Below are 24,165 nucleotides of genomic sequence, written 5' to 3'. Positions count from 1 at the left end.
CATTTAATATTTATATTTCTTTTGATTTGTCTCAACCTCCATCACACGGAAACACTAAATAAAACTATCGGTTTTTAAAAACAATATTTGAATGTCCTTAAGATACTATTTCTATTCTTTAGACTCTCTTATGAATTTATTTTTTTTGTAGAAAGTCACTCCTGCTGGGTATCAATGCTGCTTGTGGAATCAAGAAACTCTAACTCTTCTCTTTGCGAATTGCTTCACTTCTACCTGGATGGGTAATTTAGGTTTTCAATATGTGTGGATTTGCAGGAAACTGACTGTCTTGGAAAGCACTCATAGTGCCTGTTCTTCCAGAGCTACCCTGTCTGTGATTGTCCTGATGCTCAAGGCAGGCAGATGTGTCTTGCGGCCTCTTCCCCTAGCACAAAGCTGAGAGTTTCCTTAAAGGGCCCTCTAGACTTTCCTTAGCAAGGCTTGAGCAAAAGGGTCCTCCGTCCCTTACCTGGATTGATGCTTACCTGGGCTCTGCAGCTATCCCTGGGATTCTGGGGAAAGAGGTGGGGGATACAGCGAGCAGGGGTCTCCCGTGGAAAAGCGAGATGAGAGTTACCATCCTTAACCCTTTGGGTAGGTATGGTCCATCACCTGGAGGATCTAGTATTGGGTAGCAGCTTTCATAGCTCGTGGTGTGGGTCCCTGACAGTGACCCCACATGAATGGTGGAGGTACGTTCCATCCATGTCTGCAACACATGGATCATGCACCAGTGCACTGACCATGCATTATTAAACAACCAGGCACCAGACGACACTGTCTCCATGTGTCCCTCTACTTGGTTGGTTTCAATGAGACTTCTGTTACAGTTGGACAGAGTTTCTGTCAGGCTTCTGTGAAACCAGTGTCATATGTGGGAAAATAATTCAACTTATCCAGTTTCAGCGTGGGCCGTTTTGCCATGGACAAGGCAGCAAAGTAACTGATGGTCATGGTCAGCAGCTAGAGACCCACACCTGCTTATGCAGAGCCTTGTAGCTACCACTGGAGACCAGGAGGGAAAGCCAACAGTGATAATCAGGTACTTAAACTGTACAAAGAATCAGGGCTTCGCCTTCATGCTGGCTCCCACCTAGAGAAGCTGTAAGGGTAAGCTTTCAAGCAGGATGGATGTGCAGTGTGAGGTGGTGAGATAAGGAGTGGAGGGGAGGCGATAGGACTGCCAATGGCCCCCATCCCCACCCACCCCAAATCGGGAGTTATAAGGATGGTCCCACCAGAGGTCCAGTACACAATGCAAGAGATACTGCAGAAGAGGTAGGAACCCCAGACACATTTTCTTCTTTTGTCAAGGGTTTGGCACCTTATCGTGAGTTGCCCTGAGAGAGAGGCCTGTTCTTTGGACAGTATTCAATTTCTGGAGGCATCTCTCACCCTTGAAAATCTGAGAAGGAAGGCGGCACTACCCACAATCTCAGTAGGCCTCAAAGGGAATGGCTCTGGCAAGTTGGAGCAATATTGGTTCAAATTCAAGGTTCATAAATCTATAAAAGAGTTGACTCTAAGATTGGCTCCGACACACTAGGTGCACGTCAGGGTTGGAGGGGGCTGCAGTACTCTCCTGACAAAGTTTTCCGCCGTACCTCTTCCCTATTTAGTTTTATTGCTCCGCAGTCTGACCACAGTGAAAGTTGCCCAAGGGGCATGCAGGGCTATTCGTTACACAATTATATGTAATAGGAAAAGACTGGAAACGGTCCAGATGTCCGTTACAAGTGACCGGCCAAACAAATACAGCCACGCAATGCAGTGCAGTGCAGCCGTTAAAAGTAACAACGAAGGAAGAAAAGAGAAGCAGAGAGGCCCCAGAGTAAAGGAGTTTTGGCCTGAGCTTTACAGCTCCTGCTAAGTGGAGCAGCAGAAGCTTCCACTGCAGGACGAAGCTGGAACTGGTCCTAGAGAAAAACAACGTGACTGAACACTGGAACAAAACATATAACTTACCATAGAGAGCTGCCTTATCTCACCAACCATTCCTGGAACTTCCCCACTGTCATCCTTTGCTTATTTACATGTTTCTTCATGATGAAACCCTCGGAATTATTTTTCATCCCTGATTTATCTGGACCACAGAAAAATCTGGCCATCACAGCAGTCATAAATAATATTCTCCCCATGTGGACATGCCCCTCCTTGGTGTGATCTTTCCTGTTTCTATACCTTCTGATTATGCTGACTACATCATGTACCAGGAATTAACTTCAAATAAACGGATTTTATTTGGACAAGAAGTGAGAATTGTGGGGCTGCTGACTTCTTCTAGGGGCGGCCACTTCTATAATTATCAGAAAGTGACTGGTTACTGTATGAGTGCAGCTCTAATGGCCTACATAACAGGCAAGGGGAGAAAGCCAATTCAGAAATATGCGCCACTCAGAAAATCTAGGTGAAAGCCATTTCAACAGCTCTATAAAAATTATTCATGTTTGTAAATTTAGCTATAATTTATATGGAAATATGTAAAGTTATTCATCCATTCAATTGTTGATGGGTACTTGTTGTTTTTGATGTTTTGCTACCATGAATAAAGTTGTTATGAATTTGCAACAGTCCCTCTAGATGTACATTCAAGAGTAGGATGTTACTATGTAATGTTGACTTGTTTTGCAAAATGATTTGGCCAATTTATATTTCCCTCAGCAGTATATTGGTAGAAGCATTGTTCCATATCCTTGCCCATAACCGATATGTTTTGACATGTTTTATTGTTTTTCCAGTGTGGTCTTGACTTGCATTCCTCTGATTAGTAATGAGGAGGTTAAACAATCTGTCATGTATATGTGTCACTTTATATATCCTTGCTGCAGAATGTTTCTTTTTGCCTTTACCACTATTTTTTCCCTCAGATAAATATATTTCTTTACTAATTGATTTGTGTATATTCCTTTACTAATTGACTTGTAGGAGGTCTTTATATGATCTAGATACTAATCCTTTTTATGGTTTAATATGTTGCAACGATCTTTGCTCAATGTACTAAAAAGTTTTCCCTCTGTAGTGGGTGGTTCCAATCAGCATACAAACATGCCACAGTATTTCCCTCCCCTAATTCCAACTCTACTAGTAAATAGTCTTTTACTCCTAATTTGCTGGGAAATACTTTAAAATATTGGCTGCCTTTCTTATTTCCATTCCATCCCATTCTTCCTTGATCCTACGCAAATCAGGCTACAGTCTACATTTGTAGCTGAAATCCTTCTTGTCATTGTCATAAGTTAGTTCAATGTTGCCAAATCCAATGGTCATTTCTAAGGCATCCTCTTACTTATCATATTAGAATTATTTTTACATACTTAATCACTACTGCATAATTGACGTATTTTCTTGATTTGTCCCTAAATATCACTCTCTTGGGATTCTTGTCACACCGGAATGATTGTCACTTCTCAATCTCCTATGCCAAGTTGTCAAGTCCCCCTCATCTTCCCAACCTCTAAATGATTGGGGACTCAGGGCTCATCTCTCATTTGTTTCCTGTCTTCCTTTTCTAGAAGCTCTCATTCATGCCCATAACTAAGTACAATTTTTTGTTGAAATCTGTCTGACCTATAGCACTGGCCCTGACATGTTGCCTGTAGCGCTATAATCTGACTTGACACCAGATTTTGAATATTCTTTATGTTCTTCTTTTTCAAGATAGTTTTGGTTATTCTAGATCCTTCGCATTTTCAGATACATTTTAGAATTGCCTATTTCTGAAAAGAAATCCCAGTGGGAATATTGACCAAAATTGTGTCAAGGAGAATTGGTATTCAACAATATTAATTCTTTCAAAACCAAACACATTACATCTCTACATATTTTTGTCATTTCATTAGTTTCTCTTATCAGCACTTTGTAGTTTTTACCATAGAGACATCACACATATTTTGGTTAAATTCGTCTCTAAGTATTTAATGTTTTTATTGCAATTGTAATGGAATTACTTTTTACTTTTATATATACTATTCTGCTGCTAGTATATAGAAGTACAACTGTTTTATTGTATATTGCCATCATTAAATTCACACATTCTAGACGTTTTAATAGCTTTCTTAAGGTTTTCTATGTAAGCATATAAAATGCTTTCCAGGCTACAATGTTCACTTTGTGACAAAAGAAGTCTGAAATTGTGTGAAATCTGCTTGGCTCATATTAATTTTTTAAATAATATTATTTTGAGATATAAGGTCTGTTTAATTAAACAATTTAATGACTATTTTTAAAAACTGCCTTTCATATCTAATTTTCTGTTAAATTACAACCAGACAGTTAGTTAAATGTCTTATACGTGATCATGGAACTACACATGAACAATTGTTTCCATATTCCAGTTTAAATCATTATCAGTGGCCAGGATATCCTTTAGGGTGTGGGTTTCCTTTCTCTCTGCCAGCATCTGAAATACTCTTTGTTCTCATACGTGTCCACAAGTACATATTTCTCTGATATTGGAAAAGCCTTGCCCCTAATAGAAAGCGCTCCACCTCCTGCTGGCTCGAGCCCCCATGCCTCAGGACACTCAGTGAAGGATGAGATATCCCTTTCGTTCCACCCCATGCACCTCCCCCTCCTTGAAGATTTTCTTGACTCCCTCATTAGTCAATGAATTATTATATTTTTAGTGCCTCTATTCTCGCCTCTTAAAACTGTAAATGCCCTTGAGATCTGGATTTCTAATTTTTTTGTCGTTGCTTCCTTAAGAGTTCCTGGTAACAAAACAGGATAACAATGAATTAAGGTAATGCTGCAACCTCTCTCTCAATAAAATTTCCTTTTCCTTTCACCCGCTCCTCAGTCTTTATGTCTATGTCTCTCTCTCCCACCCTCGTCTCCATCTCCAGAGAGGTTCAGTCACGGACTTCTAGGGCCCCCCATGAGAATGAAGCATATTCAGCAGCGGCAATTTTCTTCTCGCTGCCCCAATTCCGCGGGCTTTAAACTGAGTTTACCACAAAAACTAAAAGCACAATTTAAGAAAAGAAGAGATTGGAAGTTAAGATCTGGCACGTTTTAGGACACAACTCTCAGTCCTTTCTCATTACACTGAAGTCACTGGTGCCTCCGGGAAACTCCCGTGCACGTTCTTGGACAAACCTGCCATCTACTGGTCACTCGAGGAACTGCAATAGCCCTCTTGGGAACGGCGTCAAGAGGACCGAGTATATGAACCAAGTATAGCAGAATATTTTGGTGCGAATGCAGGAGGCTTGATAGGTGGTGTGCTTTTCTTTAAGATTTTCTCTCAACATTCGGAAGGTTCTCCTATTTCCAGTGTGAGACATGCATGGCTATCTCTGTGAGTGCGTTCTCTGGGATCCTGAGAGGACTGTGAAGGTTTTAACACACATTCTGTGGTCCTCCTAATTCCCAGGTGAGGCATCTGTATTCGTGTGAATTTTACCAATGTTTAAATCTCTTCCCAGGAACTTCACTCCTACAGGCTGAAACCTGTAGCGGAATATATAATTTTATTTTCAAAATATATCAAAAAATGTATATATAATTTTATTTTCAAAAAATCGTGGATGATAATTAGTAATTGTTTTTAGATTTTTGTAACTTTTGCATAAAAGTAAATTTAAAAGTACATTTTAGAAAATTAAAAAATTTGAGAGGAACTGGTTTGTCAGACACGTTTTGGATGTGACAGCACAAAGAGCTCTTCAGCTCAGACTGTAGGCTGTCAGAACCAGGATCACACCAGTCCCCCATCCGAATGTTTGGGTATTGCAAGTACTGCTATTCAGAAATTCTACTGCCTTTTTCCTTTGGACTGATTTCTGGTGGAAAATCTATAATATGAGGCGATTTTGCTAAGAAAGCTGGGTCTGGATGAGGGTCCGGGGCAGTAACAGTTACCCTATTCTTGTGGCATGTACTTGAGAAATCATGGTCTTCTTCATTCTCTGCTCAACGTCTTCTCAGTCCATAGGATCTCACTTTGTGGCTGATTCTTTATCTTCCTTGGCCAGATGGCAATACTGTACTTCCCTTTGATTTGAAGAAATATCGTCATTGTCCTAAGCCCTGGAAATCTCAGGAGGGGAAGCCCAACTTCATGTCCATTGGCTTTTGTCATCTACTGGCTGTGGGAGTCACGAATGTGGATCGCACGACTGCAGCATTTGGAGGAAGAAACTGAGTGAATCAGGTCTTGAAAAGGCCTCGAAGGCCGGAGGGTGAGCCTGTCTCTGCTGCCCTCTGGTGACCGTGTATGTGCATGACTCTCCCTGCCTTTGTGTCTCCCTTGTGCCTTCTCTGGGATCCTTGTTCTTCCCGTCTGCTCAGTGCTACAGCATTTGTCTCTCTTACACTAACATGTCTCTACAGAAAATGGACATTCATAATTCATAGCATAACTCAGGACACAGTTCTTATTTCAAAACTGGTAGACTCTTGATAACATGTATGTAAGGGCTTTTTGAGAGGCACAAAAATTTACTATTTATTTATTTACTTATTTTTTAATCAGATGTTTCTCATTTGTTTATTATTTTATTGAAGCATACTAGACATACAATATAATATTAGTTTCAGGTGTACAACATAGAAGTTCAACTTTTATGTACATTACAAAATGATCACTAGGACAAGTGTAGTCACCATACAAAGTTATTACAATATTGTTGACTATATTCCCTATGCTGTACATTACATCCTTGTGACTTATTTATTTTATAACTGGAAGTTTGTACCTCTTAGTCTCCTTCACTTATTTGCCCATCTCCTCACTCCCTGCCCCTCTGGTGACCACCAGTTTATTCTTTGTATCCATGAGTTTGAGTCTCTTTTGTCTTTTAGACTCCACATGTAAGTGAGATCATATTGTTTTTCTTTCTCTGACATTTTACTTAGCATAATATCCTCTAGGTCCATTCATTTTGCCACAGATGACAAGATTTTATTCTTTTTATGGCTGAGTAATATTCCATTATGTGTGTGTGTGGTGCGTGCGTGTGTATACCACACCTTCTTTATCCATTCATCTATCAATGGACACTTAGGTTGCTTCCATATCTTGGCTACTGTGAATAATGCTACAAAGAACATAGGAGTACATTTATCTTTTCCAATTAATGTTTTTGTTTTCTTTGAATAAATACCCAGAAGTGGAATTGCTGGGTCATGTGGTAGTTCTACTTTTAATTCTTTAAGGAACCTCCATACTGTTTTCCATAGTAGGTGCACCAATTTACATTCCCACTGACAGTGTAGGAGGGTTCCCTTTTCTCCACATCCTCCCCAATATTTGTTATTTGTTGTCTTTTTGACAATACCCATTCTGACATGTGAGAGGTGATATCTCATTTTGGTTTTGATTTGCATTTCCCTGATGGTTAGTGACATTCAACCTCTTCATATGTCTGTTGGCCATCTGTATGTCTTCTTTGAAAAAATGTCTATTCAGGTCCTCTGCCCTTTTTTTAATTGAATTGTTTGTTTTTCTGATATTGAGTTGTGTGAGTTCTTCATATATTTTGGATATTAACCCCTTATCGGACATATCATTTGCAAATATATTCTCCCATTCAGCAGGCTGTCTTTGCATTTTGTTGATGCAAAAGCTTTTTAGTTTGATGTAGTTCCATTTGTTTATCTTTGCTTTTGTTACCTTTACCTGAGGAGACAGATCCAAAAAGAATATTGCTAAGACTGACGTCAGAGAGCTTACTGCCTATGTTTTCTTCTAGGAGTTTTGTACTCTCGGGCCTTTCATTTAATTCTTTAATCCATTTTGAGTTGATTTTTATGTATGGTGTAGGATAGGGGTCCAGTTTCATTCTTTTGCATGTAGCTGTCCAGTTTTCTCAATACCATTTATTGAAGAGCCTGTTTTTCTCCCATTGTACATTCTTGCCTCTTTTGTCATGGATTAATTCACCATATAAGCATGGGTTTATTTATGGGATCTCTATTCCATTCAACTATGTGTCTGTTTTGTGCCAGTCTCATACAGTTTTGACGACTATAGCTTTGTAGTATAGTTTGAAATCAGGGAGCATGTACCTCCAGTTTCTTCTTTCTCAAGATTGCTTTTGCTATTCAGGGTCTTTTGTGGTATCATGCAAATTTTAGGATTATTTGTTTTAGTTCTGTGAAAAATATCATTGGTATTTTGCTAGGTATTGCACTGAATCTGTAGATTGCTTTGGGTAGCGTGGACATTTTAACAATATTAATTCTTCCAATTCATGAGCACAGTATATCTTTCCATTTATTTGTGTTATCTTCAATTTCTTTCATCAATGTCCTATAGTTTTCAGAGTACAGATCTTTCATTTCCTTGGTTAAATTTATTCCCAGGTATTTTATTCTTTTTGATGCAATTGTAAATGGGATTATTTTCTTAATTTCTCTTTCTGATTGTTCATTATTAGTATATAGAAACACAACAGATTTCTTTATATTGATTTTGTATCCTGCAACTATACTTAATTCATTTATTAGTTCTAATACTTTTTTGGTGGAGTCTTTAGGCTTTTCTATATATAGGATCATGTCATCTGCAAATACTGACAGTTTTACTTCTTCCTTTCCAATTTGAATGCCTTTTATTTATTTTTCCTGTATGATTGTTGTGGTTAGGACTTCCAATACTATGGTGAATAAAAGTGAGAGTGGGCATCCTTGTCTTGTTCGTGATCCTAGAGAAAATGCTTTCAGCTTTTTACCATTGAGTATGATGTTGGCTGTGGGTTTGACATATTTGGCTTTTATTATTTTGAGGTAAGTTCCCTCTATACCTAGTTTGTTGAGAGTTTTTATCATAAATGGATATTGAATTTTTTTCAAATACTTTTCTGTTTTTAGATCTGAAGTGAGTCTCTTTTAGGCAGTAAGTTCTTTTTTCCTTTAAGACCTTTGAATATATCATGTCATCCCTTATGGCCTGTAAAGTTTTTGCTGAAAAACCAGCTGATATTCTTATGGAGTTCCCTTGTATGTAACTAGTTATTTTTCTCTTGCTGCTTTTCAGATTCTCTTTTTATCTTTGACTTTTGACATTTTAGTTATCATGTGTCTTGGTGTAGGTCTCTTTGGGTTCATCTTATTTGAAACTCTCTGGAGATGCACAAAGATTTAAACAGAATGTCTTTAAGTGGCCAATGCCTGCCCATAAACAAAATGCAAACATGGGTGCTAAGACTCCTGAAAGAATTCCAACACCATATATCATCAAGATGATACAGAATATGCACAATAGGTAGAATATTTTCATTCCACAAATGTGGGTGTGAAAAAATAAATTTCTGTATTTTCCTATTACTGATCCTAATTTTTATGTCAAGCGCTATACTGTTTTATAGCAAGGAGTTAATCTAGCAATTTCCAGATAAACTCAGTGGCTTTCACAACAATTAATAATTTAAAAACTGCCCTCTGCCGAGGGTTATTTGTAAGCTCTAAGGTAGGAGATGGTTCAGGGTTGGTGTGGAATGTTTCCTTCATATTTTCAACATTGACTCTTACTATACGTCATGGTCACATCGTGCCCTCCAGTTGTCACTGTTCTTCCCATACAGGTGATGATGACCGTTATGGCCATAACACCACTATCCTTTTGCTCTATCATTCTGTGCCAGCATTTTAGGCAGCAACTTTCATTCCAATATTTGAGCCTTCCAATGCCTACCTCTTCTTGCCTTGGGTAATTTTCCCTTTGTTGCTGCTTTTCAGCGGCATTATGAGAAAGGCAAGTCTGTAGGCACTGCTGTCATTCCAGGACAAGAGGTACAGGGGAGCACTGTCCCTTCTACTCTAATTGAGAGAGAGAAACAGACTAAAGAGACTCTCACCTATGTTTCATTATATTCCTCTCCTTTTCAAACTCCTCATCCTTCACAGTGGCAAGGGTCTTTATCTACACTGGAGATTAGAAGGAAAAAATCTTTACTTTAAGAATAGCAACCTCAGAGGCCGGCCCTGTGGCCAAGTGGTTGGGTTCGCACACTCCACTTCGGTGGCCCAGCGTTTCACCAGTTTGGATCCTGGGTGCAGACATGGCACCGCTCATCAGGCCATGTCAAGGTGGCGTCCCACATAACACAGCCAGAGGGACCTACAACTAGAATATACAACTGTGTACTGGGGGGCTTTGAGGAGAAGAAGGAGGAGGAGGAGGAGGAGGAGGTGAAGGAGGGAGAGGAGGGGGAGAAGAAGGAAGAAGAAGAAGAAGAAAAGAAGATTGGCATAGATGTTAGCTTAGGAGCCAATCTTAAAAAAAAAAAAAAAGAATAACAGCCTCAAGTTAGGTGACCCAAATATGGGCTGATCATAACAGGGGAGGGGAGAAATTTCATGGAAAAAAACCAGCTTAAATCTTATCACATCATAATGTCACATATGCTTACATTACTACATTCAAATGAACATCTAAAGTTAAATTTAAAATTATTCTGGAGAACTCTTCATATCCTTGAGAATACATCTGCAGAACCCCGGGGTTACTTGCACTCTGATTCAAGAAAAACTGACTTAAGGGGAATTTAAAGGAAAATCTAGCCTAAACAAAAGCACACACACAAAATGTGCCTATAACTCCTGTCACCATAATTTTTGGGCCCAAACATTGTGTTGAGAAGCTTATTAGATTTCTTATTAAACATCTGAGAGTAATTAAGCTCTTTATTACCCAGCCAAAGGAGATAAAAAGCCAAAGTAAAAAGCAATAAACTAGCATGCAAAGGACCTTGGCCTGGTGCTGTGATGCTGCATAAGTTAATTCTTTTCTCTGGCCTCTGTTTCCTCATCAGTGATGAGGGATAGAGTATTTGATATTTAATCTTGCTTCTAGCTCTAAGCCCTGTGAGTACTGTATTTTGGTAGAGACTTGGCATTAGGTGGGAAATCCTTGACATCTGGCGAGGCAGAGGGAGTGATGAGGACAGACTGCCAGCACTAGATGCTGTGTGAGGACCTAAGTGGAGGTGGTGCAGATAGGGTGTCACCTGGGGACAGCATGAGTGCCCTGACTTTCTGGGGAAGGATGAGAAGTGCTAATGTCACAGTTTTGTCTGCAGGTTTAAGGAACTCATAACTAAACTCATAACTCATAACTAAACCCAGTCAAAGTCCACTTGTTGTCTGAGTTTCACTTTTCAGAGGTGAACATGCTGTTCTGATTGGAATCTCACTTTCAGAGCGGGCCTCGGGGATTTGGCTCTCCCTTCAGCTTGAGTGGGATCTTCACCGAAAGCCTAGGGGCACCAAGAGCTGTCTCTACCCAGTCTGGCTGTCCCACAGTTCTCTCTCCTGTCGGCACTGCAGGGCTCTGACCTGTCCTGGGACACCTGCTGCGTGGATGAAGCATACACCTGAGGCCAAGTGAGGAGAGGACCCAGCAGGCCCTGGTTTCACGTGAGTGGTTTGCAGAGTCCTTGGTGGAAGATGGCCAGGGGAAGTTGGGGGAGTCTACTGAGCTGAGGAAGCCGGGCATATAGACAGTCAGTGCCCTGCAGGGAAACTTGCCACTTGTAGTAATACCTCCCTTTGTATTTATACTCACACCCTACTTTATATTTTTCAATCTGATATCATAGCTCACGAGATCCTCACAATATTACTGTGAAGCAGGCTGGGTGAGGAGGGGCACTCGGTTAAAACTCAGAAGACCAGGATCACATTATCCATTTGTCACACATGATGTTGTGCTTGTGTCTCAGTCTCGGTTTCCTTGTCTGTCACATGGTGATAATACAGCTGGAAAAATGTTAGGAATGATTGTCTCCATCAGGGAGGAGAGAAAGGAAAGATTCAAAAAGTAAAGTGAGATTCTCAAGGTCACTGAAATAAACACAAAGTCACCTGTCTCCTAGAAATCTTATTCCACTTTGTTTTCTTTCTATAAAAAATGTGTTGTTTTAACATATGATAAACTATATGTATTTTTAAAATTTATATAGGTATATAAGCTTCAAACTTCATGAAATGGATAAATTTATTCTCATCAGTTAGTTACTGTGGTCTCTTGGCATTTTGAGAATTTAACATTTGAGGGTTTTTTTTGTTGAAAAGAAAAACCTCTAACGACCCACAACATGTGGTAATTTCTAATTTTCTTTGGTGTGAATTTTAACAGTGCATGCGTAGACCTTGGAATTCAGAGTTGTTATTCATTTAATGCCTAAATACAAACCACCACTTATCATCACATCTTAACACTTGTACTTTATCCAGAAAATTAAATGAAGCACCAGTTTTAGAGAATTTGGTGATACATATACATATTAAATCAAATCTCTTGACACTATCAAAGTTTACCATATTTAATATCAATGGCAGTTTCAGAAGACTCCTGTCCTACATTTAAATGGTAAAATAGAGATGTAAAAAATCTCATAAATAAAATGAATTGATTTAAAGTTTACAACTTAAGTCCAGTTATTTATTTACAAAAATGTGCCTAAGATTTTCAGCACGCTAACAGCAGATGGTCTGTGGCGATGTTTTTCCTCGGCACTATTGACCTTTTGGGCTGGATAATTCTTTGCTGTAGGGGGCTCTCCTGTGCATTGTAGGATGCTTAGCAGCACCCCTAGCTACTACCCATTAGATGTCCCCTGCCTCCAGTTGTGACAACCAAAAACATCTGCAGACACTGCCCGATGTCCTCCAAGTATGAAACCGCCCCCTACCCCCGTCAGAACCCTGGGCTAAGGCAGTTATTCTCATCATTTATACTGGCTCACAAGTCTCTCTCTGGGCACCAATGAAGGCTAAGATGCGTTCTCACAACTTCCTTCAAAGCTTCATTGATTTGGGCAACTTTTTTACTAGAGTGCATTTGTAGGTTTCCTCTCTGCTTTAAAATAAAAAACCTAAAGGAACACAAATCTATAAGCTGGTTTGTATGAAGTGTGGTCCTTCTTGGTCCACACGACTGAGCTTGGCTGATGGTACTTGGCATGGGCTCTGTGGGCTCTCTGTGCTCTTCCCTGGTGGAACAAAATATTTCTGCTTTTCATAAGAAGAGTCAAGGAGGCGTCGGCCATTTCCTCAGTCTGAGGGAAGTGACTGATAGGTTTCAAGAGGCAAGCTACTGACGGTCTGTGCTGTCCTCTAGTGCTCAGCCCCATTTTCAAATAAGTATTTTAGCACCCTTTCAGATCTAGGTATTGTGACTGGGCTTATATCAGCTTCCTGAGAGCTATTTTAAATGAAAGTATGCGTCATTTTAGAATGAAAATAGGATAGTAATAGAGTAAAAATAATCTCCTGAACCACTTGACTCATGATTTCCATTTCAGATGACTTGATTTTCCCCCTGCCTCATAGAATCTTACTGGCATTAGTTTCTGGGGAGAGAGAAGCAGTAACCAACTTACCATTGCTCCTGAGCTGGTAAGTCTACTTGTCATGAAGCAAGTTGTTCTTTCAATAAAGATACTTGTCACATCAGATAGAATAAGTCTTAGAGGTCTTTCACTCTTAATTTTTCATTTTCCAAAACTAAAGCTGGCATTCCATTTTTGTCCTGGTAGTTTTAAAACTTTTTAGCTGGGAGGAAGTATTTTTATAATGCAGGTAAAATGGGCATGTAGGGCTTGCCCATCTCTGACAGTCGTGCTATTTCCTTTATTCATTCCTATGTGTCTTCAAGATGATTCTAAAAGGCCATTTAGAGTCATTTCCTTGGCCAACTCCTTCTGTAGTACCATTTCCACCACTTTTTCCTTCACTTTCCAAGGCATCTCCTTGCCGCTGGGTTCTCCTGAGATACTAATGATAGCCACCTGGCTGCAGTGTGGGAATGTAGAGCCTTTCCTCTCATTCCTCTACACCTGGGAAACTGTAGTGATGAAGGACTTTGCAGGAGGGACTGGGAGGAGGATGAGGAAAAATATCAGAAGCCTGCTTTATAATTTCTGCAGGTTCAAGATGGATGGACCAAAGGAGGTGTTTTAAAATTCTAAGTACTATTGTCCCTTTAGCCCAGGAAGGCTTTTCATTTTTTTTTTTTTTAAGATTTTATTTTTTCCTTTTTCTCCCCAAAGCCTCCCGGTACATAGTTGTATATTCTTCGTTGTGGGTCCTTCTAGTTGTGGCATGTGAGACGCTGCCTCAGCGTGGTCTGATGAGCAGTGCCATGTCCGCGCCCAGGATTCGAACCAACGAAACACTGGGCCGCCTGCAGCGGAGCGCATGAACTTAACCATTCGGCCACGGGGCCAGCCCCAGGAAGGCTTTTCATTTTAATCAGAAATCTTCCTTCAGGCCTAAAAAATAGCTTAAAGTACAACACATTAGGAAGGGGTTGGAAATAATCAATAACTGCAGAGAAATGGAGCCAAGTACATTTCATTGTTTGATTGTGGAGTGGTTGATGTTGATTCTTCGTTATGATTACATGACCATTGGAAACCATGGGGTATGCTTGCTGTATTGCAGCCTCATTTAGGTACAAGTCATAGTTTCTCTTGTGATTGCGTCAGGGAAGATGGTGGATCTCCCAGGATACCGTCTGTCTGGTGCTGTTGCCTCCTTCATCTTTGTACTGTTCACCATGAAGCTGTCAGGTAGGATGGCCTTCTTCCCTTTACTATATACCCGAATGTCCCAGAGATCCAGTCTGGATGCAGAGTTCTAAATCAAAAGGGCTAGTTCAATATTAAGAGTGAGAGTCCAGGGTACAAAGCATTTGTGTTCCAAAAAGAGCTCCTCCACTTCCAGCTGTGTTACCTTTGGGAAGTTATTTGAGTACCTTCCGCCTTAGTTTCCTCATCTTTATGAGAAGAATAATGACATACCTACATCTCACAGGCTAGCACAGGCTTTAGGATTAGACTAGGCTGCACTTAAATCACTACCTGGAACACATTAAGTTATTCATTCACTCTCCTGCTTCTGTGCAGGACAGAACACTGGGGGCTAGAAAAGTGACTACTTCTTACCATAAATTGAACAGCATAAAAATACTTAGAAACAAGAAACTAGAAATGGACTTGGAAATCTCATAGCTGAATGTTGTCAGTCAAAGCATTCTACCTTGATAAAGGATTATGAAAATTCAATGTCAGAGGGAAATATCTGAGCCCCAAGGAAAATGCTGGGTGGTGAAGTAGGAAAAACACTGGACAGGGCACCTAAAGGCACAGGCTCCAGAGTGAGTGCTGCCAGAAGCTGTGTGATGTGGCAAGGCTGCCCTCCCTTCTCTGTGCTGCACTTTCCCAACCTGTAAAAGAAGTCAACCAGATGGTATGACTTCAGTTCTAGCTTCACAATCAGACGCCGTCAATGGAGAATGCAAGCAGATCTCTACTTAAGTTTTATAGTGACCTTTTGAACAGCATCTATTTGACATTGAGCAGCAAATAAACAAGATGAGGCTCCTTCTTAGGAGGACTGAATCTGCACAGAGGAAGTGCAAATGGCCCTGACGCATTTTACGATGAAAAGAAACATAATATACATGACAAATGAAATTGTTAAACATAATAACAGATAGAATTATTAAACGTTGCTTCAATTTGCAGGTAACAACAAAGAGGTCAAACATGACTCAAAATTTGATTGGACGGCTCAAACCATTGTCCTTAATCTATCACAAAATGTCCTTGCAAAACCTGCATCATACATATAGCCCCAGTAACTGGAGTCTTCCCTGTTCCAGACCCGAAACAAAAAAGCACAGTTCCTTACCTAGGACGAGAGCAATCCTGAAAAGCTAAAAGATCTAATGAGTGAATATATTATCTAAATTTTAGGAAAAGTGGTTACAATGTCAGTCACTAACAATATAAAGTGAAATCACTAACTATAAAATAAATTACTAACTAATAAACTTCCCAATTAAAAAGAATGAATTTACACATTAACTTATTTGAGAATAAAAACAACCCAGAGATGGTGGTTTTAGTGTCTTAAAGACGAAGAAATTGAGGTTACAAATCTCAAGTCTCAGTGAAAATAATGGTTTTGTCCCCCAAATTATGCAGCTGGTGACAGATTCAGCACTGACTCTCAAATTTTTGAACTGCATGTTATTTTTAGTACACAGAATTGTCACTGTAACAGCCAAATGTGCAAATCCTGCTGGATTTCTCTAAAACATTGAAAATAAAGCCCTCCCTCCAGGTGCCTCTATTTTGATAGATTGGACCTCCCAAGCAAGTGTGTTAATCTTCTGATTGACATTTACTCGTTCCTCTTTTTCACTCTGTTTTGTAGATGACTTTAGAGTGAGTGGTCCTGCCCATCCTATCCTGGCCAGGGTTGGGGAAGATGCCCTACTAACCTGTCAGCTCCTCCCCAAGAGGACGGCAGTGCACATGGAGGTGAGGTGGTACCGCTCAGAGCCCGGCACACCTGTGTTTGCATACCGGGATGGAGCTGAGGTGACCGAGCTGCAGATGGAGGAGTACCGAGGCCGGATAGAATGGATAGAGGACAACATTGCTGAGGGAAGTGTGGCTCTGAAGATGGACAACATCCAGCCGTCTGATAGTGGGCAATACTGGTGCCATTTCCACGAGGGGAACTATTATGGAGAAGCAAGCTTGCTGCTCAAAGTAGCAGGTGAATATCTGGGAAAAGACATAGGGTCTTAGGGGGAGAAGTATGTAAATTTGTGTGGTAAGTTTTTGCCAGTTGAAGAATTTCCTTCTAATCATCAAAGCAATTCCTAATGCCCAGTCCTCTATCCTGATTCATTTGAAGACAAGCAGTTCTGAAGTCTTCAAAGCAGCTCACTTATAAACAATTCTCCCAAATCTAACTTACACGGTTTTGACTATTCTTGATAATTATTTGCAATCCATGACATGTGGTCATTAGCAATTTTGCTGATGCACAAATTTGTGCCACATAGCTGGCATGCAGGCGCAAGTCAATTGCTGAGTGAGTGAGTCTAGCTGACTGCCCAGCATCTGTATTTCAATGGAATTGGTTGTTCTCTACCCAACCTCAAACATGCAGTAACTGAGATGTGAAAACTGTTTCTTTGTAATGCCTCTAGTTAGAAAGCTAGCGATCAGTCTGAAGAGGTAAGAACATTGTGCACTTGTGGACATTATCAAATACTAGTGTTCAATGAATTGGAGACTCATGGATGATTTGGACATGCCCGCTAAGAATGGCATGGTTCTACGTGATGCTTTTGTATTAGCAAAGCAGGAAAGAGTTGAGAAAAAGGGGATGACTAAAGAAAGGGTCTGTCTTAAGAAAAAACAAATATCTGAAAAGTAAACTATCATATGGTTCCCTGGGAGGAATAACTCTTCAGCACCCTAAAGAGAAAATCAGGCAAATCTGTTAACCTTATCAGGGAAATAATTCTCTGTAGATGTTAATAGCTCTGGCTGATGCTGCTTCCTTCTTTACTGTTTCCTAACACCTTTCTCTTAATGTTCATGACTATGATTATTATTATTATTATCATTATTATGTTCAAGGTGATTCAAGATGGATGAAAGAACCCATGTATTTCTGAGATGTGGAGTGGGGAGGGCACATACTAAGACATTTCACTGTCAGGGACATTTCAAAATAAGCCACACATTTTCTAAGGCTCTAGGTGAAGGGAGTGGGTCACTTTCCCCCAGGAAGTGATAGAGACAGAATTCCCATCTAGGGAAATATAGACACCATTGAGTTTGAGAGTTGTGTTGACTGGAGAAATAATTTCATGATTATATAAAACTAGGATTTCTCAAAAAACATTTTCCCATTGAATGGAATATTTAGATAAAAGAACTCTTCACAGACCTTCCTATTTCACACACTCCACTTTATCTACTTGCATCCCAAGATCACAACTACCAACAAAAGGAATGGGAGGAATAGTCCCCATGGAGATGATTTCTGACTTTATATTAAATATTCCGTTTAAATTAGAGTCAGAATATAAAACAGAGAGCCTTACACAGATAATATTAACTTGAAAAAGGCAGAGTTTGTAGCATGGGGGAGTCCATGAATAAACTACAACACATCTTTGTTTGCAGTACTAAAGAAATAAGCAAATTGTCATTTTGTCCCCCTTCTCTTATTCTTCTGTCTGGATCTAACGAAAAATGCTAAAGATGCTAAAATATAAACATCTAGACTGGGGAACAAATAAAGTGTATGTGAACTACAGTTTGAATAGGAAGATGACTTTAGACCACTCTCTGCTCCTCAGACCCCTGAAGTCTTGCCCTGTCCCTATGCGCAATGTCGATGGGGTCTCAGTCTCTATTATGTGTGCCTCCAAGGGCTCCAGGGCTCTGGGCTATGGCTCCTTCCTAACCCTAACCCTAACCCAGGTCTGGGGTCTGCCCCTAACATCCACATGGAGGGACCTGTGGAAACTGAAGTCCAGCTTGTGTGCACTGCAAAAGGCTGGTTCCCTGAGCCCCAGGTTTATTGGAAAGACATCACGGGAGAGGAGTTGCTGACTGTCTCCGAGCATCACATCCAAGATGAAGATGGCCTGTTCTATGTGGAAGCCACTCTTGTCATTAGGAATGCCTCTCTAGAGACCGTGTCCTGCTTCATCCACAACCACATCCTCAATGAGGAGAAGGGGTCAGCCATCTCCATCCCAGGTCAGTGCTCTGCCTCTAGGACCAAGATGCTCAGGTTAACAGGAAAGATTTCAGGGACTGTGCTACAGCACGTAATATTTTTTTACTGAGAAAAATCTCTAATGTTTAGTAATATGTATTAAAAGCTATAAAACATTTATGACAGGAAATATATATACTATATTTTGATTGAATAGCTGTTAATGGTTTTTCAGTTATTTTCAAGTTCTGCCTTTTCTTCTTTCTGCATTGATTTTCTTTACTCACAAGTATGCATCACGTTGTGAAGAAAATAAAACCATATTCTTTCCACTGAAATTTTTTCCTATGCTCTATTGTGCCAATTACTTCTAGGAACCTATCATATGAAGATAATCAGAGATGGAGACAACTATTTATATAACAGCATCTTTCTTATAATTTCTTTTATAAATAGCAACAAAAACAAGGGTCAATAAAACAGTACAACAGTGGAGTATTGTGTCTTATGTTACTATAAATTATAACATGGATGAAAATGATTTTTTAAAATAATTTTAATGGTTAAAAAAGTCCTCATGATGCGCTATTCAATGGTAAAGAGTCTATCTATCTATCTATCTATTAATGTCTATCTATCTATCTATCTACAAATAGACTTTTCCAGTCATATAAACATTATTGGCTTTGGATACCTTATAACTGCACTAAGACTTTTGAGACACTCTCTATATTTAGATATAAGGAGATAAGGATATAGTTATTCATATAAATGGATATAGGAAAAAATTAAAAGTAAATGTTATATGTTAATGTTAAAAGGAGTCAAACTATGTATACGTATATGTATATCACAATTGCAAAACATATATATATGTATTTTGTCTCTAAGTTTGGAATTATAGGTGATAATCATTTATGTCCATATATTTTTATACTTTCTATGCATTTATAAAAAATATATTATTTTTATAAGGTAGTTAAATATCTATATGTTAAATATCAGCAGAAACAAACAGAATCATGGGATGGTAGAACCAAGGGCGTTTTTGTTGTGCAGAGAAAAGGAAAAGCAGCTGGACCACCAGGTGACGCATGTGAAAGACTTAATGTTTTTCTGTATTTAATTTCTTTTTTATGAATCAAGCTTTCCAATGAAATACAGGACTTGCTTTTATTCTTTTGAAATATTTTCTCTCCTTTCCCTTAAACCAAATTCCTTACTATGTTACTCTTGTTCTTTTTCCAGATAAACTCCAGACTGAGCTCGGTAAGTAGGATATGGCAACATGCGCCAGTGTAGATGAGCCTCTGCCCTCCCCAGAGGGAGGCGGTGCTCCATGAACAAAGCGGGTGGGAGCTACCAAGACATCTCATGATCCAGATGAGAAACTGAGGTATGGGTTTACCAAGTCTCACGTTCAGTTAGTAGCAGAGGGACCAGCAAAGCGCAGGCCTCCACAGCCTCCTTCTGGCACTTTTGCACTGCATAACCTGCCGCTCTCAGTGTTCCACTGGGTCTCAAATGGACACCTATAAGGGGCATAGACATAATCCACCATATTGGGCAGGAGAAAAGGGAGCTGCCTTTGGAGTGGAGGGGATGGTACAGGACAGCTGACTGGGTTCTGGAGGCCCCAGTGTGAGTTTCTAGTGTGAATGAGGGCAGTGTCATCGTAACTGGAGGTCACCACCCACCCCCTCCGCCCTCTGGCCCTGCTACGCTTTCTGTGCCTGCTTCTCACCCCTGTAGGCCCTAATCTCATCTCTGGTGGGACAAATCTTTACTCTGCCAGATGCAGCCTGGGATCTTGTGCCTGGGTGGATAATTTTCTTTCCTTTTTTTTTTTTTAACAGTTAGAGTGAAGGTATTATTTTACTGTACCTAAGATAAGTGGCTTAAAAAATAACCAACTGATGTTTGATCCTCTTTCGGTTTCTCCTTTACCGTCTTCCTCCTCTCTGTGACCTCTTCTTCCAGCCCATGACAACTGGCCTGCTCCCTGCCCACATACATATGAACTTGTATCACTCATTTCCTCCTTCCATCAATACCCTGCTCTCCTTCAAGTCGCCTGTTACAGGAATGTGTGTGGGTGTATGTGTGTGTGTGTGCGTGTGGGTGAGTTTAAGCACACTTTTCAGCCCATACAGGAGTTTTTAAGGAAAGTCATGGTGACAAACACACCCCAATCTCTGCCAGAGTCTAGTGTGATACTTTCGGCCCCGTTGGGCCATAAAGATAAACGGAAGGTCCTCAGGAAGGTCAAAGGTAACTCCAATCTGAGGAGAGCTGCACACCTGTGAGCCTTGCCTTGCAAGTCAGATCCCCTCCTGCCTGGGCGGCATCTACTCATGATTGCACAGAAACTTTAACCAGCAGAGCTTTTTAGTTACAGATCAGAAAGTCTAGCCAGTGTTTGGGGCAGGTTGACACATGTCTCTGTCCCTCAGGAAGATTTTAGGTAAACAGTTACTCCTCTGAGTTGTCTCAACCAATATGGCACACACAATGGAGACCCAGTACACAAAATGCAATCTGATGTGTTATTCCTTAGTTGTGCTGACCTTCTGGAACCACTAGAAAACAACATAAAAAGAGGAGCTTCTCTTGACTCCCTGTCAGGTGAGGGGAGGTGGGCTGTGCTCTCAGGAGCTTTGAGGGTGCACAGTTGATTGAGGAGGCCAAGGCCTTCACAGCCGCCTCTGTATTAGCCTCATGAATTAGTGCTCGGAGGGAAGGACCCACCGCAAAGGGCCGGCCAGCAAATCAACTCCCTATAGCAGTCCTGAGACGGAAATCCCGGTTCCCACTCTGGCAAATAAGGTTACTGGTTTATAAAAATAATGATGAATTGTTTTGAAATATTAATTATATTCCAGGCACTATTCTAAGTGCTTTACAGGAATTGCTTCATCTTTTTCTTATGATAATTACAAAAACTAACATATTTATCCTCATTTTACAGTTGGGAAACAATCTTAGAGACATATGTGGTTTGCCAAAAACCACTAGGGAAATTGTGATGTTTGCCTTCTAATCTATGTCTACCTGATTTAAGAATGCAAGTTCCTAATCACTTGTGATTTTAGTAAGTCATTGGTCTCCATCTTTCTCATCTTTAACGTGAACATGTTGACTTTAATTTCTAATGTAGTGTCAGGTTCTAGAAGTCTAGATATGATATATGATATGATACAATATGATATAGCATATTTGGGGAATGAGATAGCCCACTTAATTGAATATGCTGATTGAGGGAGGGTTACACAGAACGATGATGAGATTATCGTTTTCAAGGAATGAGTAGGTTTTAAGGAATGAGTGTATAATTCAGTGCCCTTCACACTCTAGAGAGAATTTAATTTTTCAGTGGATATTCAGAAGGCGTTTAAGTAACTCAAATGTTAAACAAAACAGTAAATGTGAGCACAAATTATGTGGAAGGTTGTATACAAAACTGCATAGTAAAAGGAGATAATGCAGTTACTCTCTAAGAGCTCATATGTCAGTAGAACATTAATTATTAACAAATAGGGCTGCATGATTTTTTCTAGTACTTTAAACCTTATTTTTACATGAATTCCAGAAAAACAGGAGTTTCGTATATTATAATGCACCTAATTAATTAAATCTCCATACTTAAATTTTGCTTTCTTTAGTCTCCATTAAAATCAGTTTTGGCTCTTAATTAACTTGTGGCTGGCAGGGTAATCCAGTTTGAGATTTGATAAGGACCATAGGTCCTAGACAGGGGAAAAAAATTTCAAATGGGTAATAGAGATGAGGAAACAGTCTGTTTCATTAAGTAATTTACTTTAGGACACATGAATGGAGAAATAGCAGGAAACTAAACTCTTGTTCTTTTTTTCTGACTCCTACTTTTGTCTTCAGATTTTAAGTGATACATATGGAATGAAGATAATATTGTTTTAGGTAAAATTGAAGGACAAAGCAAAATAAAATGCTGGAATAACTGGGAGTCAAATTTTAGCTGCACGAAAGGGAATAATCTGAAAGTTACAGTTGTGTTGACAGCGAGTTTCCTCCCTAGAGAAGTACCCGGCAGGTTTGGGTAAATACGTAATGAGGGCATTTTGCCTTTGGTAGTTGACTGCCATCCATATGATATACAAATTTATGCCTGGATTTCTTTTATAAATGATCACCATGTATGTGAAAGCATTCCTACCATTTGATAGAAAAGGATGACTCTCAATTTAGAATAGAGCAAAGTTGGCACACGGCCAGGGTGTGATCAGAGTGGAAATTGTAAAACAGCTTGGATCCAGGAAAACCCTCAGAAAAAGCGCCATTCTTGACAGTGGGAGGATTAAACTCCTAATGTGATTCATCATTGTTTTCTGTTTTGTATTTTGCCAACCTCCCCAATTCTTGATCTTTTAATGTTTCTCAAAATCATGTGAGGACATGGAATCTGGTAGTGTGTGGGGAAGTGAAATATAGTGGCTGGACCTGACTTATAAGGTATTATAAAGACAAACTAGGGGAAAGCTTCCTCACATTTCATTACTAAAAATTCACCTGAGATTCCTTTTCATCTCTTCCGCGTTATCAATGCAGAGGGCGGCGTTTGCTCCAATGCCTTCAAGTCTCAGTCTACATGCCTCCATTCACACTGCGTGGTCATCCGAGAGCTTTGTATAGATTATTTTGTTTAACTCGAGAACAACTTTATGATTTTGATAATGATATACTTGTTTTATAATTTAAGAAACTGAGGCATACACAGATTAAGAAGTAGTTTAAGGTCATGCAGATTTGAAGTGATAAAGTGCTAATTTTATTTTGGGAGTTTTAATTGTAAAATTGTTTTATTGGGCTGTAATCTGAATAAAATGATAGGTGGGGGCAGATGTGGGTTACATTAGTGATTTTTTTTCCGACTGACATACAGCATGGGATGGTTCTGCCTTGAAACAGGACAACCTCTATCTTGATTACACTAAACCTCTCCCTCTCTGAAGGATGATCTTGCACCTCACAGCTCTCCTGGGATGCCCCTGGGTTCTAAACTCCACTTAACATGTTATTGCTGATGACTCTAGTTGCTCCATTGTGAGTCTTTTGTTGTGCTTTGTCCGTTCTATTTTACAGCTTCCTTAAAAGTGATTGGACCTTCCCAGCCCATCCTTGTTAGAGTGGGAGAGGACATCCAATTAACCTGCTCCCTGTCCCCCAAGGCTAACGCACAGAGCATGGAGGTGAGGTGGGTCCGATCCCACCGTTATCCTGCTGTCTATGTGTATATGGATGGGGACTATGTGGATGGAGAGCAGATGGCAGAATACAGAGGGAGGACAGCATTGGTGAGTGATGCCATCCACGAGGGGAGGCTGACCCTGCAGATACACAATGCCAGAACTTCAGATGATGGACAGTATCGGTGCCTTTTTGAAAAAGATGGTGTCTACCAGGAGGCCAGTTTGGATCTGAAGATAGTAGGTATGGATTCTAGATGATGTTTTGTATTCAACATCTGTTCCTACTGCTTTAAGATGCCAGTTCCTGGAAAATTTCTCTGGTAACTGTAATTTTCTTAATGCCCATTCACTCATAAAATTTACGTTGACTCCTCCAATGTGAAGGAACTGTGGTAGAATCTTGAAGGATTCAAGTGGACCAGATTTAATTCCTTGGGTATAGAATTTGTATCTT

The 24,165-nt window shown here is 40.0% G+C and overlaps 1 protein-coding gene across 4 annotated transcripts in view; it reads left to right on the top strand.

Moving 5' to 3' along the window:
* BTNL2 (butyrophilin like 2) overlaps window positions 1-24,165 on the top strand; it is a 54,202-nt gene that overhangs the window by 20,045 nt on the left and 9,992 nt on the right. For 2 of the 4 annotated variants that reach the window (XM_070585821.1, XM_070585819.1), the window contains exons 1-7: window positions 4,797-5,374; window positions 11,272-11,361; window positions 14,436-14,519; window positions 16,171-16,518; window positions 18,246-18,527; window positions 19,735-19,755; window positions 23,605-23,952. In XM_070585821.1, coding sequence (XP_070441922.1) covers window positions 14,441-14,519; window positions 16,171-16,518; window positions 18,246-18,527; window positions 19,735-19,755; window positions 23,605-23,952 — 1,078 coding nt within the window. In that variant the 5' untranslated portion in view covers window positions 4,797-5,374; window positions 11,272-11,361; window positions 14,436-14,440. Of the gene's footprint in view, window positions 1-4,796; window positions 5,375-11,144; window positions 11,362-13,250; window positions 13,345-14,435; window positions 14,520-16,170; window positions 16,519-18,245; window positions 18,528-19,734; window positions 19,756-23,604; window positions 23,953-24,165 lie in introns of those variants that run through there. The other 2 variants (XM_070585818.1, XM_070585820.1) reach the window with 2 other exon arrangements.

This window comes from Equus przewalskii, chromosome 19, assembly GCF_037783145.1.
Source record: "Equus przewalskii isolate Varuska chromosome 19, EquPr2, whole genome shotgun sequence".
Lineage (NCBI taxonomy): Eukaryota > Metazoa > Chordata > Mammalia > Perissodactyla > Equidae > Equus > Equus przewalskii.
This window is presented reverse-complemented; position numbering and strand designations above follow the sequence as displayed.